This window comes from Eucalyptus grandis, chromosome 11, assembly GCF_016545825.1.
Source record: "Eucalyptus grandis isolate ANBG69807.140 chromosome 11, ASM1654582v1, whole genome shotgun sequence".
Taxonomy (NCBI): Eukaryota; Viridiplantae; Streptophyta; class Magnoliopsida; order Myrtales; family Myrtaceae; genus Eucalyptus; species Eucalyptus grandis.
The window spans coordinates 47,154,191-47,168,982 of record NC_052622.1 but is presented as its reverse complement, the minus strand read 5'-3'; the positions used below and the strand labels follow the sequence as shown (position 1 = coordinate 47,168,982).

At 39.0% G+C, this 14,792-nt stretch overlaps 1 protein-coding gene across 1 annotated transcript; it reads left to right on the top strand.

Moving 5' to 3' along the window:
* The first annotated feature begins 10,508 nt into the window (after positions 1 to 10,508).
* Positions 10,509 to 13,179, top strand: LOC104426754 (uncharacterized protein Os08g0359500). Its single transcript, XM_010039902.3, has 6 exons — positions 10,509 to 10,666; positions 11,475 to 11,661; positions 12,061 to 12,214; positions 12,300 to 12,340; positions 12,428 to 12,581; positions 12,834 to 13,179. The coding sequence occupies exons 1-6, from the start codon at positions 10,662 to 10,664 to the stop codon at positions 12,920 to 12,922; spliced, it is 630 nt and encodes a 209-aa protein (XP_010038204.1). The 5' UTR covers positions 10,509 to 10,661; the 3' UTR covers positions 12,923 to 13,179.
* The last annotated feature ends 1,613 nt before the right edge of the window (positions 13,180 to 14,792 follow it).

Sequence of the window (14,792 nt, the reverse complement as noted above, 5' to 3'; positions counted from 1 at the left end):
CCTTCGGTCTCTTTGTACGTTTGACTGTTCGGGGGGAGCCTTGCGAATATTCTTCTCTGGTTAGGAACTTTGGTTTAATTTAAACGAATAGGATCTTGGGTCCACGTGACTAGAGGCCGACGCTCCCTTGCTAAATTGGAACGCCGTCGTCCCCGAGATCGAATCTCGAGAAGAGTAGCACGTAGCGAATTGACTATAGGAGGCTTAGGAGCTTTGGCGCTGCGCACATAAGACAAAAAAAGGAGAAGAGATGATTAGACTAACTTCTCATCGGTCATGATCAATGAATGAGCAACCTGTCTAGGTTGTAGAGTTAAATGAATGGGTTTGAATGAAAATCTCTCGTGAAAAAATCATGTCCCAAAAAATTCATCGTAAATTTTCATGATATGAATAGAAAAACCTAGCTCGAATCTGCTCAATGATCATCTCTATCATGAACGTATTTCGATAAAACCATATGATTATAACTTTTTATCACATCAATCAAGAAGTTTTTTTTTTTTTTGTCCTCTTCTCTACAATTTTCTTATGAAAGGGCATTTGGTGTCTTTGAATACGTGACTCTTTCGAGTGCACAATCACATCAGCTAGTCATCAAAGCACATAAATCTTCGGACACTAGCAATTGTGTAACTCCGTCAATCAACACGTGAAGGAGAAATGCAAGATTCGCGACTCCAAGTTACTCCTAAGAGGTGACTTTCAGGAACTCAAATTAGGAAGGAATTTCGTGTGGCCAAACTGCAAATATTTAATTTGACAAAAAAGGAGAGAGAATTTTGCTTCTTTAAAATTCGACAAATATTATTTATCTGGTAAAATAGGGTTACTCATGCAGAATCTTAAATTGAGAAAAGTTATAGTATAATAATTTGCAAGGTCACACCTCTTAATCAGATTACGTGAGAGAGAGAGAGAGCACGTTGAGTGTCTAGTTAATTATGATTGGCTTGGGATTGCTTGTCTAACAAGGAATAAAGGATTGAAATCCTCATATTTTAAGATAATAAGTATGGTGTCAAACTTGAATTTTACCACTTGTTTTTAACTTAATTTAAATTTTGTGATGCCTACACCGCTCCAGCACTACGACCTATTCTTTTTAAACAAAAATGGAATACGTGAAATTTTCACTAGGGTTGTCATAGGGAAGAACTTCTCCTGGATATGGGCGAGGGTCACCGGGTGTAGGCGATGGGGCGGTGGTCACCGCTGTCTGTATTTTTTTAATTATTCTTTTTTAAAAATTTAAGTTTTTTTTGAAAAAAAAAACTTAATCTAATTTAACTAAAATTTAGGTTAAAATTTGAGGTTTTGATCAAAACGACACCTACTTAGCACTTTAGCTAGTCTTAGCGCCACGTAGGAGAGAGAAAATAATAATAAAAAGCCATGTCAGCATTTTTTTTGGTCAAATTGGACAAAGTTAATGGAATAACATGATTACAAAATTTTAATAAGTTTTAGGATTTTAATTGCACTTTTAAAAGTTTTATGATTTAATCGCATTTTCACAACAAATTTTAAAAAATTTACTACACTTATTCCTACTTTAAATTTTGGCGATAAAGTGATGTCTTTTCCATATGTTAAAATAGTCACAAACACCCGTAATTTGATTGGATTAATTTCTCAACACATCAATTGGAAAACGCATCTCAATTGTTCATTTGATCAATTTGAATAAACTACAAATGTTTCCTTTTCCTATTTGTTGTTTTACCTATAATAAGCCATTCAACACTTTTTTGAATATCCGATTTACTGTTGTAGAGTGCGATACTGTTGTATCGGAAAAAAAATGAAATAAAAACACAAAGTCCTCCAATTTATTCCTTCTTTTTTTTGGTCCAATCCGATTTATTCCTAAGAGGTGAATGAATGTCTGGTAATCTAACTAAACATATATAGTTTGGCAAAAAAAGAGAAAAGAAAAAAACAATTTTGCTTGTCCAAAAACCAACAAGAAAACATATGAAGTGGGCGACTTGCCTTCTAATATTCAGTGGAGCCGGAGGAGATCCTTGCTCACCACGCCTATCCAAACTAGTCAGCGACAAGACATGAATGGATTTCATTGTCCCTTTGATTATATCAATAATCACGAGGACCAACGACAAGTCTTCCTCTTTTTCTAGTGCAATTAACACGGGACCATTTGATATTAATTTCGTTGATCGTTGCATTAGAAAAAAAACTAGTGGTGAAGGGCCCGCCGCCGCTCTTGTATACGCCTGTACGCAATTATTATATCGCCAACCTTTGAATTGTATGTTCAATGACATAAAAGATTTGAATTGCATGCACACATCCAATTTCTGACGAGATTAGTTGATGTAAGGGTGATCAAAGGTCCAGAATTAAATTGATAAAATTGAATTTTTTTTTTATTGAATTGACATCCGTATATTAAATTTAAAATTATTTGGGTAATTTTTCATGTATTCAACATGGAAAGTGGCTAAGGATGTTGTTTCTTTCCTTCGACAGTGACAACCCTTCATTTCTTTCTCCCCAAGCAAATTTCGAGGGCATAGAAATAATGAAGTTTGATTTGATATGCTTGCGACAAACGATGGTGAGGTGAAGTTCTTACGCTTATCGAGAAAGACCAAGACCCTCCGCAAGTCTACGTTGTTTTTAGACAGGTTAAATCACGAGATGAATTTCTCGGAATCTTCTTTTCACGGACTTTCTTCCACGAGCGTTGAATTCGTCCACTCGCGTTTCATCGTTTCATTAGCCTTCCCAGAGTAGACATGCTCTAACCCTCTAATTTTTTTTTGTCTTGGTTGGGCTAATGAAATCTCGTGCAATTTAAGGGCCTGCCTAATATGGGTTTGATTTTTGCTCCATCTAAATTTTGTGGCAAACGTATTGTGACGTTCTTTATTGCTCAAAGCATTTGAAATATCATGTGTGCATCATATGATCTCTTATGAAAGTTAGAAGTGGCCGAATACCCCGTTTTATATATATCATGTTAAGCGATGTCTACACCTCAATTAGACCACCTTCTCAAACGAACTGAAGGGCGTGCTTCTCAATATCAACTTGGTGTATTCATGATTTGACTCCTGGGTACTCCTAAATTGAATTCAAGATCATAAGGTATAAGGATTGAGCAAGCTCTTTTAACATCTAGGTGAGTGCCTTAATGATTTTTTCATATGTGATAGATGTCGTCCATCCAAAGATTGAGGTCTATATGAATATCACAATATTCCTTTTTTGAAAAGACTATTTCTTTAAAAGAACTACGACTCATTTAATCACAAAAGACTAGATCTCAATCATTGATTTTCATTCTGTTTTTATTTGTCTATTATGATGCTTTGTATCAAAACCACAACAATATACTCGTAACATGACATAAAGGTGAGTGATTTCAAGTTTCGTACAAATTCCACTTGGAATCAAGAACCTATTAATTAGAACATGTTCCTCATTTTTTAGAATCTAGAACCTACCCTACATATCTTAGAATATGGAACCTGCCCTATCACACATTCTAAGGTCTAGCTAGGTTCTACCTTTGTTATTAATTGAATGATTGCAATAAATTAGAACCTTATCGCTATTTGCTGCTATAATTTACTTAGTATGAAGATATACGAAAAATATGAACATCAATAGAATAAGAATCTTAGTTATAAAATGAAAACTCAGACTAGTGTTTTCATATTATACACTCACCATTGAATGACATGAAATATCACAAGATCGTGTGAATACATGGACTAAGAAAAATATTGAAACTTATTGTAGGTTCTAGGTTATAGGATCTAAGTTCCTTCAACTAAGAACCTATAACCTACCTATCAAAATAAGTTCATCAATTTTTGGAACCTAAAAGCTACCATATATACCTTGGAATCTAGAACTTATAGGTTTCCACAAGTTCGGTTCTTAAGTTCCAGGTTTTACCCTGAAACCATGCTTACTCCTAATGTGATATGAATATGACGCATCACAATGGGGGGATTGCTCATTTGAAGCACCATAAAAGTGCTCACTGCGTTATTATGTATGTCGGCCTCACTCGAGAAAATTTTGCATTAACTTAGTTCACAAGTGAGATGTAATGGGCAAAATAAATCACAATATAAAGATAGCACAAAACTTATGTTTTTAATGGGACTTAACGTAGGTTTCACAAACCTTTGAGATCTGATTGGCTAATCCTAAAATTTGAATTGTATCATATGGCTACCATTAAAATTTTTCTTTTGGATTAATATCCTAAAAAACCTTAAACTGGTATACTTGTGACAAATTTACCACAAACTATTTTTTTGACTACCAAAAACCCCAAACTGGTATACCTTTCACAAATTTACCCCAAACGGGTACATTTGTGACAAATTTACTTTATGTTAGTTTTCATTAAATTTTATTATCAAATTATTAAATGAAATGACATGTGATAGTTGACGGGTATACAAACTTGGGATTTTACGCTCCATTTGCCATAGTTTACAATTTTTTAAATTTTTTTGTGATATTAATCCAATTTAGCGGAGGTTATATTTGTCACAAATTTACTATTTTTGGGTTTTTTGCAGTCAAATAAATTATTTTAGGGTAAATTTATCATAAATATACCGGTTTATGATTTTTTATGGTCAGTCGGGGTAAATTTGTCACAGGTGTACCGGTTTGAGATTTTTCATGGTAAAAAAAATAATTTTGAATAAATTTGTCACATGTGTATCAGTTTGGGGGTTTTTAGAGTATTAATCATTTTCTTTTTAATTTCATCTATTGTGATTCTCTATATCAAAATCACAAAACAAAATACATATATTGTCAGTCACAGTTGGTAAGCTAGCTCCTTCTAAGGATCATGACAATTCTCATTACAATCATGCAATGGACATAACAAATCATGATAAAAAAAAAAAAAAAAAAAAAACTGCATCAAACTCTATAGGTCCCACGAATTCTCAAAATCCAATTGATCGGGCCAATAGTTTGGATTGTATTTACCATTTAAAATTTTCTATTCAATTTTCATCTACCATGATTTTCTGTATCAAAATCACAAAGCAAAATATATATATATGATGTGAATACGACATGTCACAATCAGTGAACTTGTTCATTTTAAAGATCATAAAAATTCTCATTACAACAATGTGATGCATAGAACAAATCACAGTATAAAAGCAATGTCAAACTTTGTAGGTTCCATGAATTTTCGAAATCCCATCGATTGGACCAATAGTTTGGATTGTATAATAGGGTCACCGTTTTAGTGCGATTTCCAAGGGAGCAGAAGACAATAGGGCTACAGCCTCTTGTTTTTTCTTTGGTTTCTTGATATTTCCAAGGCTAGCGTAGCACGTGGTGGAAATTTGGTTCCTTCTGTTCAATACGATTTAAAAAAATAAAATTCTTATTTTTGATAATTTTCTCAACATATATTTATTACTGGTGCGATTTCTAAATGCAACAGTATCGGGTCAAGAAGCTTTTGTCGCTTTGTGCGTGGCCGCGAGCACAATAAGAATCGTTTACGTGATCCAACGGGTAAAGCCCGACACTCCTGTCTTCACTTCCATCAATCAAGCGACCGCAATTAGTGAATCATGGGCAGCTCGGAATATTCCAGGTTCGTGCGATCCTTGTCCAAGCTTTGCTCATCTGCCCTCCCGCCGGACCGAGCTGTTCATCAATGTCTAGCTTTCAATAGCAAGCCGATGCGATAGAGAAAAATAATCGTGGAAGATGAATCGGTACCGAGATCTTAATTGTGGACACCACTTGTGAATGTCATTGATTTTCCTTAATAGGTTGCTTGCTACTGTTTATCGTGTATGAGATTCGGATTGATCGACGGCATGTGTTCCCAGAAGAGACCTAGCCTTTGCTTTCAATGACGAGGAAGCCCTGTTATCCGGGCTCTTGAAATATTGCACTACCTAATATGATATTCAATTATTTGTATAAGGTGGCATTGCTCTTGGTAGAAAATTCGAATTCGAAAAATATTTTCGAAATGAGAAAAAGAAGAAGAAGAGAGAGGCTAATCCAATAAAATGACTCATGAGATTCTTTTATATAGGACCGACCCAACTGGCCAACCATCAAACTCTACTAGTAAAATAGATTCTTTCCATGAAAAGTCCATAGTCTTCCTTTTTTTTATTTTTTTGATGACTCAGGAAATCCCATAAACCGACAGCCGGCGGAAAGAATATGGAAGCAATATAAGAAAACCACCCTCCCATGCCACCGGGTAAGTCACCAAGTAACTCCACTAGCCTCCTTGCGTTGCAAGAGATTCGAACTCCTCACCTCTCTCGTAAAGGATCACAGAAGCCTACCGAGCGACGGAGCTATCACGGCCGGTGGTGTCTTCCTCTTTTTTTTCTAGCCTAACAAAATGACAAATCTGAGTGTCTTAAAGTCGAGCGAACATTTCCATCGTAGAAAATTCGCTCGCAACGTACAGATCCACGCATATAAACACTGCACAGACGTCACACATGACGTCTAAGTTGCATTATTAGCAGATCACCATCGGAAATACGACGTAATATACCCAGATCCTGGTTTTGTCTTTGACCACATAAAAGAAGTGGGGAGTAGCGTCAGGTACCGCGTCACTCAAGTCTTTCGTTGTGTTGCTCTTTTATTCCGAAAGGACAAAATTCTTCGCAGGCACTTTGCATGGGTTGGGACCAGTCGGCGATGCCCCCCCTCCCTGTCGTCGAAGGAAAACAAACGTAGCGAAGCGCAAAAAGAGAGACCATACAAAACGTCCTCTTCCACAAGATTTTCGTCGCTGGCCCGGCCATTCGATTTCCATCACAAGCTTCGCAATCCCACCACGTTCTTGATCAAATATAAGTGAATCTGAATCGGTTGCGATCGAGAGGCTCGTTTTCGCTGGTGGCCGGGCCGTTTGCTTTGTCCGGATGCACATGCATGCGGGTGTCGCGGAGTTCATTACGAATCTTAATTGCTTCGAGTCCTTATGCCCTTTAGTATGCGTGGTTTGGTTCACCACGTCATCGATGTTGCCGTGCCGGACCACCCACAGTTCCGCACCTAACATCAACGTCCTATGCTTTGCGTGGTACGTATGTGGGTGATGCGTCGTTTTCGCGCATGTTTGAGGACATATGCTCATGCTTGTGTGGTTTCTTGCGGGTAATATGCTCCTGCGCTTTGAAATTCAAAAGAAGAAAATGTTGACCAGATTTGTCATGCTACCTCAAATCGATCGCGGCAATAAAAAGGTTAATTCGACGAAAAATCAAAACTGATCCACATGCGAGAAGTTTATTCTAAATTAACTTTTTGATTATTGATAATTTTAAATCGGTACACTTATGACAAAACTGATCAATTTATGAGAAATTTACTTCTTATTAGTTTCCGTTAAATTAGATTAATATCATGAAAACTACAAACTAATATACCTTTGATAAATGGAGGATAAAACTTCAAATTAGTACGCCCGTCTACTACCATATGTCGTTTAGTTCATTAATTTGATAGTAAAATTTAACTAAAATTAATGAAGAATAAATTTGTCATAAGTATACTAGTTTGAGGTTTTTAATAGTAAAAAGAATTAGTGTAAGATAATTTTGTTATATGTATTAATCTGAATAAAAATTAGCAAGACCTTTATTGGTGCCTAAAAGAAGTACATAAACCTGATTTTCACTCTTGCACTTTCATAAAATTGTTATATCATGCGAATCGTACAGTTTGTGCAATTAAGCTTTTCCTTGGATAGGGTGGGCTATGGTAGATAGTAGTGCCTACGGTTTTTGCCACTGCCTCCTTGTTGTCACAGCTACTGTGATCGTGGCATCGTGCTGCTGCCACGACCTCCTCCGACGGTTTTGCCACCGCCTCCTTGTTGTCACAACCACCGTGATTGTACCGCCGCCGCCGCCACCTCCGCCACAACTCCTCCTCCTCCTATCTCTCCCTCCGCGTGTAGATCCACAATAATTGATCACTCAAATCCACCAGGGTCGACCACCGCCGACCACTTCACGTCGAGATCGAGATCGAGATAGAGAGAGATTGGCAAACGAAACTCCTTTCTAATTTGACGTTTTCTGATTTAATTCATCGTTTGTTTCTCTTTGGCTTAACTTGTTTTGATAATGAATAGAGAAGATAGAGCCAAAATAAGAAAAATCAAAACTAGATGGTAGATTGGGTGCGTTTGGATGGGCATTTAGAAAGCCCATCCGGCCCCCAAAGCCCCTTCAGCCAAAGAGAGGGTGTTTGGCAACCCTCCCAAGGAGCTTTCAAATGAAAGTGGAGTCCTTGGAAATGCTGAAAACATTTTTTTCTTTCATAAACTACCCTCATTGATTTTTCATATTTCCATTATTGTCCCCGTATTTATATTTTTTTTTAAATGAAAGGAGCACCTTCGCTAGGACCGGGCGAGGGCGGCGACGGCCGCCGGCGAGCTAGATCAAGCGCCGGCGGACGTCGGCTAAGGTCGCCCGACCTCGGGCGACCCTCGGCGAGGGTCGCTCGACCTGGGGCCGCGCGACCCGGGCGATTGCTTGCCTAGGTCGCGCGACCCTCGCCTGCGGCCGCGAGACCCGGGCGGCGGTCGCCTGGTCGCGCGAGGTCGGGCGACCTCCGGCGACCCTCGGCTGGGTCGCCCGAGGTCGAGCGACCTCCGGCCCTCGGGCTGGGTCGCGCGACCCTCGCCCGCGGCCGCGAGACCCGGGGCGGCGGTCGCCCGACATCGCGCGACCTCCGTGGCCCTCGGTTGGGTCGCGCGACCCTCACGGAGGTCGCCCGACCTCGGCGACCTCGGCGACAGCCGCCGGCGCCGGATCTCGGCTCGCCGGCGAGCCACAGCCTTCGCCGGGCGAAGGGTTTAGCCGATTTTTCAAAAAAAAAAAAAAAAAGAAAAGAAAAGAAAAGAAAAAATATATATATACACATTATACCCATCAAAAGTTCATTGCAAATGTTTTTCTTACCAAACACACATTCAATACAAAGCTCATTTGCAAAATTTTTTTACCAAACACTATTGCATTTTTCCCAAGTAGCTTTGGGCTTTCGGCATTTGCATTGGACTCAAAGCCCATTGCAAATGCCGAACCAAACGCAGCCATTGACATCTAATTTGACCTTATTTTTGTACTTGTACATATGTTGCTAGACTTGTCAAACGGGTGAGTTAGGTCGGCTAAAGAATGATTCAACCCAAATAGACCCATTTAGCCCATTTTGGACCCATTTTTCCATGTAATGCAAATGCATACCTAGCCCATATCCGACTTGACCTAACCCATATACATAAAATACTTCCATATTCTGTCTAATCTAGATAAAGTTATAACTAAATTAAGATGAAAGTGCGAGTAAGTGAGCTTGAGTTCAAGTGAGGGTAAATGAGAATGAAGAAAGGCATTTAAGTGGGTTGGGTCCACGTAAGTTATAAACCTATTCACCACCCATTTAACATCCATATCATATCTAAACTTATTTATAACCCATTTAGTTATTACAAACCCATAAAACAACTTAGCCTATTGTATATATTAAGAAATGGGTGTAAGACCCATTTTGACAGATCTATTCCTACTTGAAATAAAAAAAAAAAAATGGTGTGCGCCATATATTTGTCTAAGTATTATTTACATCTCTCATCGATAGGATTGTTCACACAGGCCTTATTACATGCATTGTTCGCGCACCATATCATCAAATCAAGTCCAATTACGACATCAACTGAGTCTGCTTAGACCACGATTAGACAAGTTGTAGCCCAGTTCAATGAAGTATTTGGGCTTTCATGCTCGTTGGGTTTCCACGTTCTCCTGTGCCTACCCAAAAGCCCTCCCACATCCCAATCCTTTTCCTCCCCCCAAATCTTAACGTAGCAACGCCGGGCCGCATTCGCAACGGCCCGCCAAATTGGCATACCATATGACGAGACAAATACTTATCGGCCATTCACGACGGCCTGCTTCCTGTACCCCGCTCTTCTGCCTAGTCATGGTATAAATAGCATTGTTCATCTCGAATAGCAAGCGGTTCGACGATGGCTGCGCTTGCAATGACTAGCTAATGGCATATGATTATGAGCATTCACACGCTTCTTTCATGGCATAAGGAGAGTTTCGATAGCCGTCCAGCCATCACACTCATTTTTTTTTTTTTTCCTTATGATTCATCAATTTAAATTTTTACAGGAAATACACATATGACCCAATTTTTTTTTTTAAATTTTATTATTATTATTTTTGCTTAGAGAAAGAAATCACGATGAAATTTAGACCTGATCTTCAAATCAAAATCGAATGCGGAGGCTACCTCTTTCAAGGCCCAGATCCAGCGGGCCCACAAAGGGCCCAAACCGACGGCGCCAGGTCTATCTTTTGGAAACTGGAGAGCGGCGGCTGATTCAGGCCGTTGGATTCCAGCCGGGAGGGGACGGGGACCGTCGGTTGGGTTCCCTAGCGAGCCCAGTGCGTTTGAGAAAGTACTAGAAGTTTGCGTGCGCAGGGCATAAAGGGCACACCGAGGGGAGAGGGAGAGGGCAGAGAGAAAAGGAAGTGACGACGCCTGCAGCTCCATCACTGCGCTGCTCCTGCTAGGGTTTGGTTTTTTCTCCCCGATAGATATTTTTCGGGGCTTTCCATTTCGGGTCAACCATGAAGTAAGCTCCTCCTTCTTCTTCTGCTCCTCTCTCTCCCTCTCTCTCTTGCGTCCGTCCTCGGCATTTCCTTCTTGGTTAACCTCATGTTCGGAGCGCGCGCCTTGTAGATTTTTCTTTGGTTGCGGCTCTAGCCGAAACGCGTCGCGATTCGGCTGGTGGTCTGACCCGGTGTGATTAGAGGGTCGGGTTCTGTGTCTGCCTTTTCGATTGTCGTTCGCTGGTTTGGTTGTGGATTGAGCTGGAGTGAGGAGGGAAATTAATTAGGGCTTTTTGACTGAACGTGTTGTTTCTTGAGAAAAAAAAAAGTTTCTTTTTTTTTTTTTTTTTCTCATTTTTCTTTATGGACTCGACGGACGGTATGGAATTCTGGGTGGGCGGCTGTATTTGGTAAAATGGGAAAGGTGATTAATTTGCTCTGAAGCAGTAGGTTGCTTTGAGAACAGGGTTTTGTGTTTCTTTTGTTTTCCTTCGAAAACCTAGCAATGATATGGGTAGGCATTTTGTACTTGGTAAAATGGGAATTGTAGTTACTTTGCTCTGTAGCAGTAGAATTTTTTGGAGGGAGTGGTACTGCTTCTGGATGTCTGCGCTGATTGCGTGTGCTAAGAATTTTCCCCATCAGAGCTATGGACGTCGCAGGTGTAATTGAATCTGCCTGTTGGGGGGTTATTGCCTATAACATGCGGCTTTGGGGATTGGGTTGACTCCCTTATGTTGGATCCGTGTCCTGTGTACGAGTTGTTGGAATTTTTCTGTTTTTCCTTTTCTTTGATTGGCCTCTAACTTATAGTTAGTTGAAACCTTGTAGTCGGCATCCGGAATTGAAGTGGGCACAGAGGAAAGACAAGGTCTTTCTTACGGTGCTTCTGCCAGATGCAAAAGATGCGAAGGTCAATCTCGAGCCAGATGGCATTTTCACCTTTTCTGCTAAGGCTGGAGCAGAAAACCATCCTTATGAGCTGAAGCTGGAGCTTTTTGATAAGGTTAATGTGGAGGTAAGGAGGCCATAAGTTCCATTTATATAATGCATTTTCCATTATATACCTGGCCTATGTTCTTATGCATCTGTTTCGGCATTTAATTCAAATGTGGCCGTTATATGGATGCTGCCTATAGCTCAACCTTTTAATGGTTCCCATGTTAAGCTGCTTTAGTGTACTACAATTTTCTTTTGCCGTTGTCGGTTGACAGAAATTACCTTTTAATACTTGAGCGATCAAATTTCTCTCTCTCTCTCTCTCTCTCTTTTCCGGTCGCACTTGTTTTCTATATTGGAAGCTTCCTTGGTTAGTTTATGAGGTGAATTGTGTTAACTGTCAGATATTGGGATGGCGAGCTATGAAATAATGTTATTGTTGCTACTTATGTGCTATTTTTTCAATCTTCTTATCCAGGAGAGTAAAATCAATATTGGAGTAAGGAACATCTTCTGCATTTTGGAGAAGGCAGAGAAAGAATGGTGGAAGAAGCTGTTGCGAGGAGATGGCAAGCTCCCTCACTATGTCAAAGTAGACTGGGACAAATGGGTGGATGAAGATGAAGACACCGGTATAAATTCATAGATGCTTTGTTCACTTATATATGATGGGTTCAAGTTGGTATATACTGATGTTTTGATTGTTTGTGAATATAGGTGGTATGGGTGACTTGGATCTTGGGGGCATGGACTTCTCGGTAGGATGTTTTTGACATTGTGATTTTTGTGTGGTAGATCTCAATCGACTTTGTTTCTTTCTAATAATTTCTAATTGCAATTTTCAGAAATTTGGCGGGATGGGAATGGGTGATGACATGCCTGGGATGCCTGGGATGCCTGGAATGCCTGGAATGCCTGGGATGCCTGGAATGCCTGGAATGCCTGGGATGCCTGGGATGCCTGAAATGTCTGAGGACTATGAAGATAGTGATGATGAAGGTATGATGTTCTCTTTTATGGACATAGAATTGCCATTGTTCTATTGTCAGATTTGTTTTGATGATTAATGAAGTTGAGACTAGAAACCCTGGAAGATGCATACAGGAAGATTTGTATAACCCTGTTCTCCATACACAGTTTCTGCAACGTCAATCAGTGTTTTCAGAGACCTTTCTGGTCATTTTCATATTATTCTCTGTTGGCTGCTTTTACTCATGGATGAATGTTTGTGTGTGGTCTTATCTTATCCAGAAGTTGCAAAGCCAGGCGAGTCAAGTGCTGGTGAGGCAGGAGCAGCTGCAAAACATGAAGATGAAGCCGAGAAGAAGGAAAGTCACTGAACCCAGTACATGATTCCTATAGTGGCTAGGAGTGTCATGGTGTTACAATCTTTAATGTAACAGTCTCCGGATGATTTTTCCAGTATCTACTACTGGTGGTGGGTTGCTGTCTGTTTTTTACCTCACATAAATTATGATGTTAAGCTATAATTGGCTAGTAGCGGCACCTCATAGGTAAAATGTTTGATGAGATGTTTGACGTATTTGATTGTGACTTGATGGTTCATATGATTTTCCCTTCTCTGCGCTGCAAAACATTGGAGTCTGGCGCCTTTATATTGACCAGCGTTTTCCCCGTTCTGACTACTAGTAGCGTAGTAGTGCTTAGGGTCGTTTACAATATACGCTGAGGAGGAAAGGACTTTATGTTCTTGTCTTTTGTGGTGACAATATCAAGGTAGCAAATGGAGACATCTTGGTTTCAAAAGATTGTTTCTTTGACAGGCGCACTCTTGTGAATTTCGTTGCCCACAACGCTGTATCGAGCCAGTGCAATGACATTGCATACCATATGGGGTTAGTATGGATTGTTGGTTGCATTCTCTTTAGATAATGAGTTCCACATGATTAGGGTAGAATCAAAAATTAAAATAGAACCCAAAATCAAAGAGTTGGACTGGTGAAAATCAGTTCCATGTCAGGTTTTGTTGAGATTCGGTCCGATTCATAGTTCCCGGGTGGAAACCGGATTGAGAACCGGAAGTGGACAATTTTATGACCTTCATTTATAGGTTATTTCATGCGCATGGATATATTTAACCACATCTAACAATTTCTTAGGTAATTAAAACAAAAATCAAATCCTCCAAGATGTTTTCATGTGCACATGCAAGTCTAGCCATTTTATTAAAAGGAAACAAAGCTATAGTGTTCAATTTCATTTAATTTTTTTTTAAAAATCACATATATAAATGATAATCATTAAAAATATACTTGAATAAATGTCTTTATCAGGTGCAATTTGTTCACTTAATCGAATAATTTTTTAAAGAATCGGTAATGATGAAAAGCAAAAGTAGAGCTAACTTTTTGCCACAAAAGAAAAAGTGTAAGTTCAAAATTTTTAATTATTCGCTTTATTTGACCAACACTTCTTGTCTTTTGAATTTACGAAAAATTTATGCTTCAATTAGTTGCTAACGGCCAAATTTTCAGGACGAGGACTACAGTTTTATAATTTAAGTTTTATATTACATGTTTTGAATTTTTAATTGTTTATTTATTTTCTGTGTTCATCATTTATGAATTGTTATTATTAACAAATGGGGAATTTTCATTTTGATTACTAAAAATAAAAAAAGAAAAGAAAAGAAAAGAAATTGGCTGGTTCCAAGTTCCTTGGTAGACTTTCGAATTGACTTTTAAATCCGTGATGAGTAAATTTTAGGTTCCAAAATATATAGGGTAGGTTCTAAGTTTCAAAATTGGGAATCATTTTTGATAAGTTGATTCTAAATTTCATGTGGAATTTGGACCAATCTTAAAAACACTTGTTTCTATGCTTGACCTATACAAGCATTAAGATAGAACTGGTTACAACAATTTCGAGCATGCGCCTTGCTATTGGAATGAAGCTAGAAGATTGATTCTCAAACAATGTTCACTGTCAACTGGATTCCTTCATTATGATGTTGAGGATGGGCTTGACGTGGGGCAGGATGTTTTCAATTTTTCATGCGTGAAATAAGCTGGGCAAAAGGTTTCTTTTGATCATCCAAATCAACATGATTACAAACGGATTTGTTTCACTCGATTCTACTTCATCGATGCAAAGTTCATAGCTTCTAATTACCACTGCACATTCAATCTATATAAAACTACATCAATACAGGAATTATTACTTCAAATTATCAAACTTGAGATGATATCC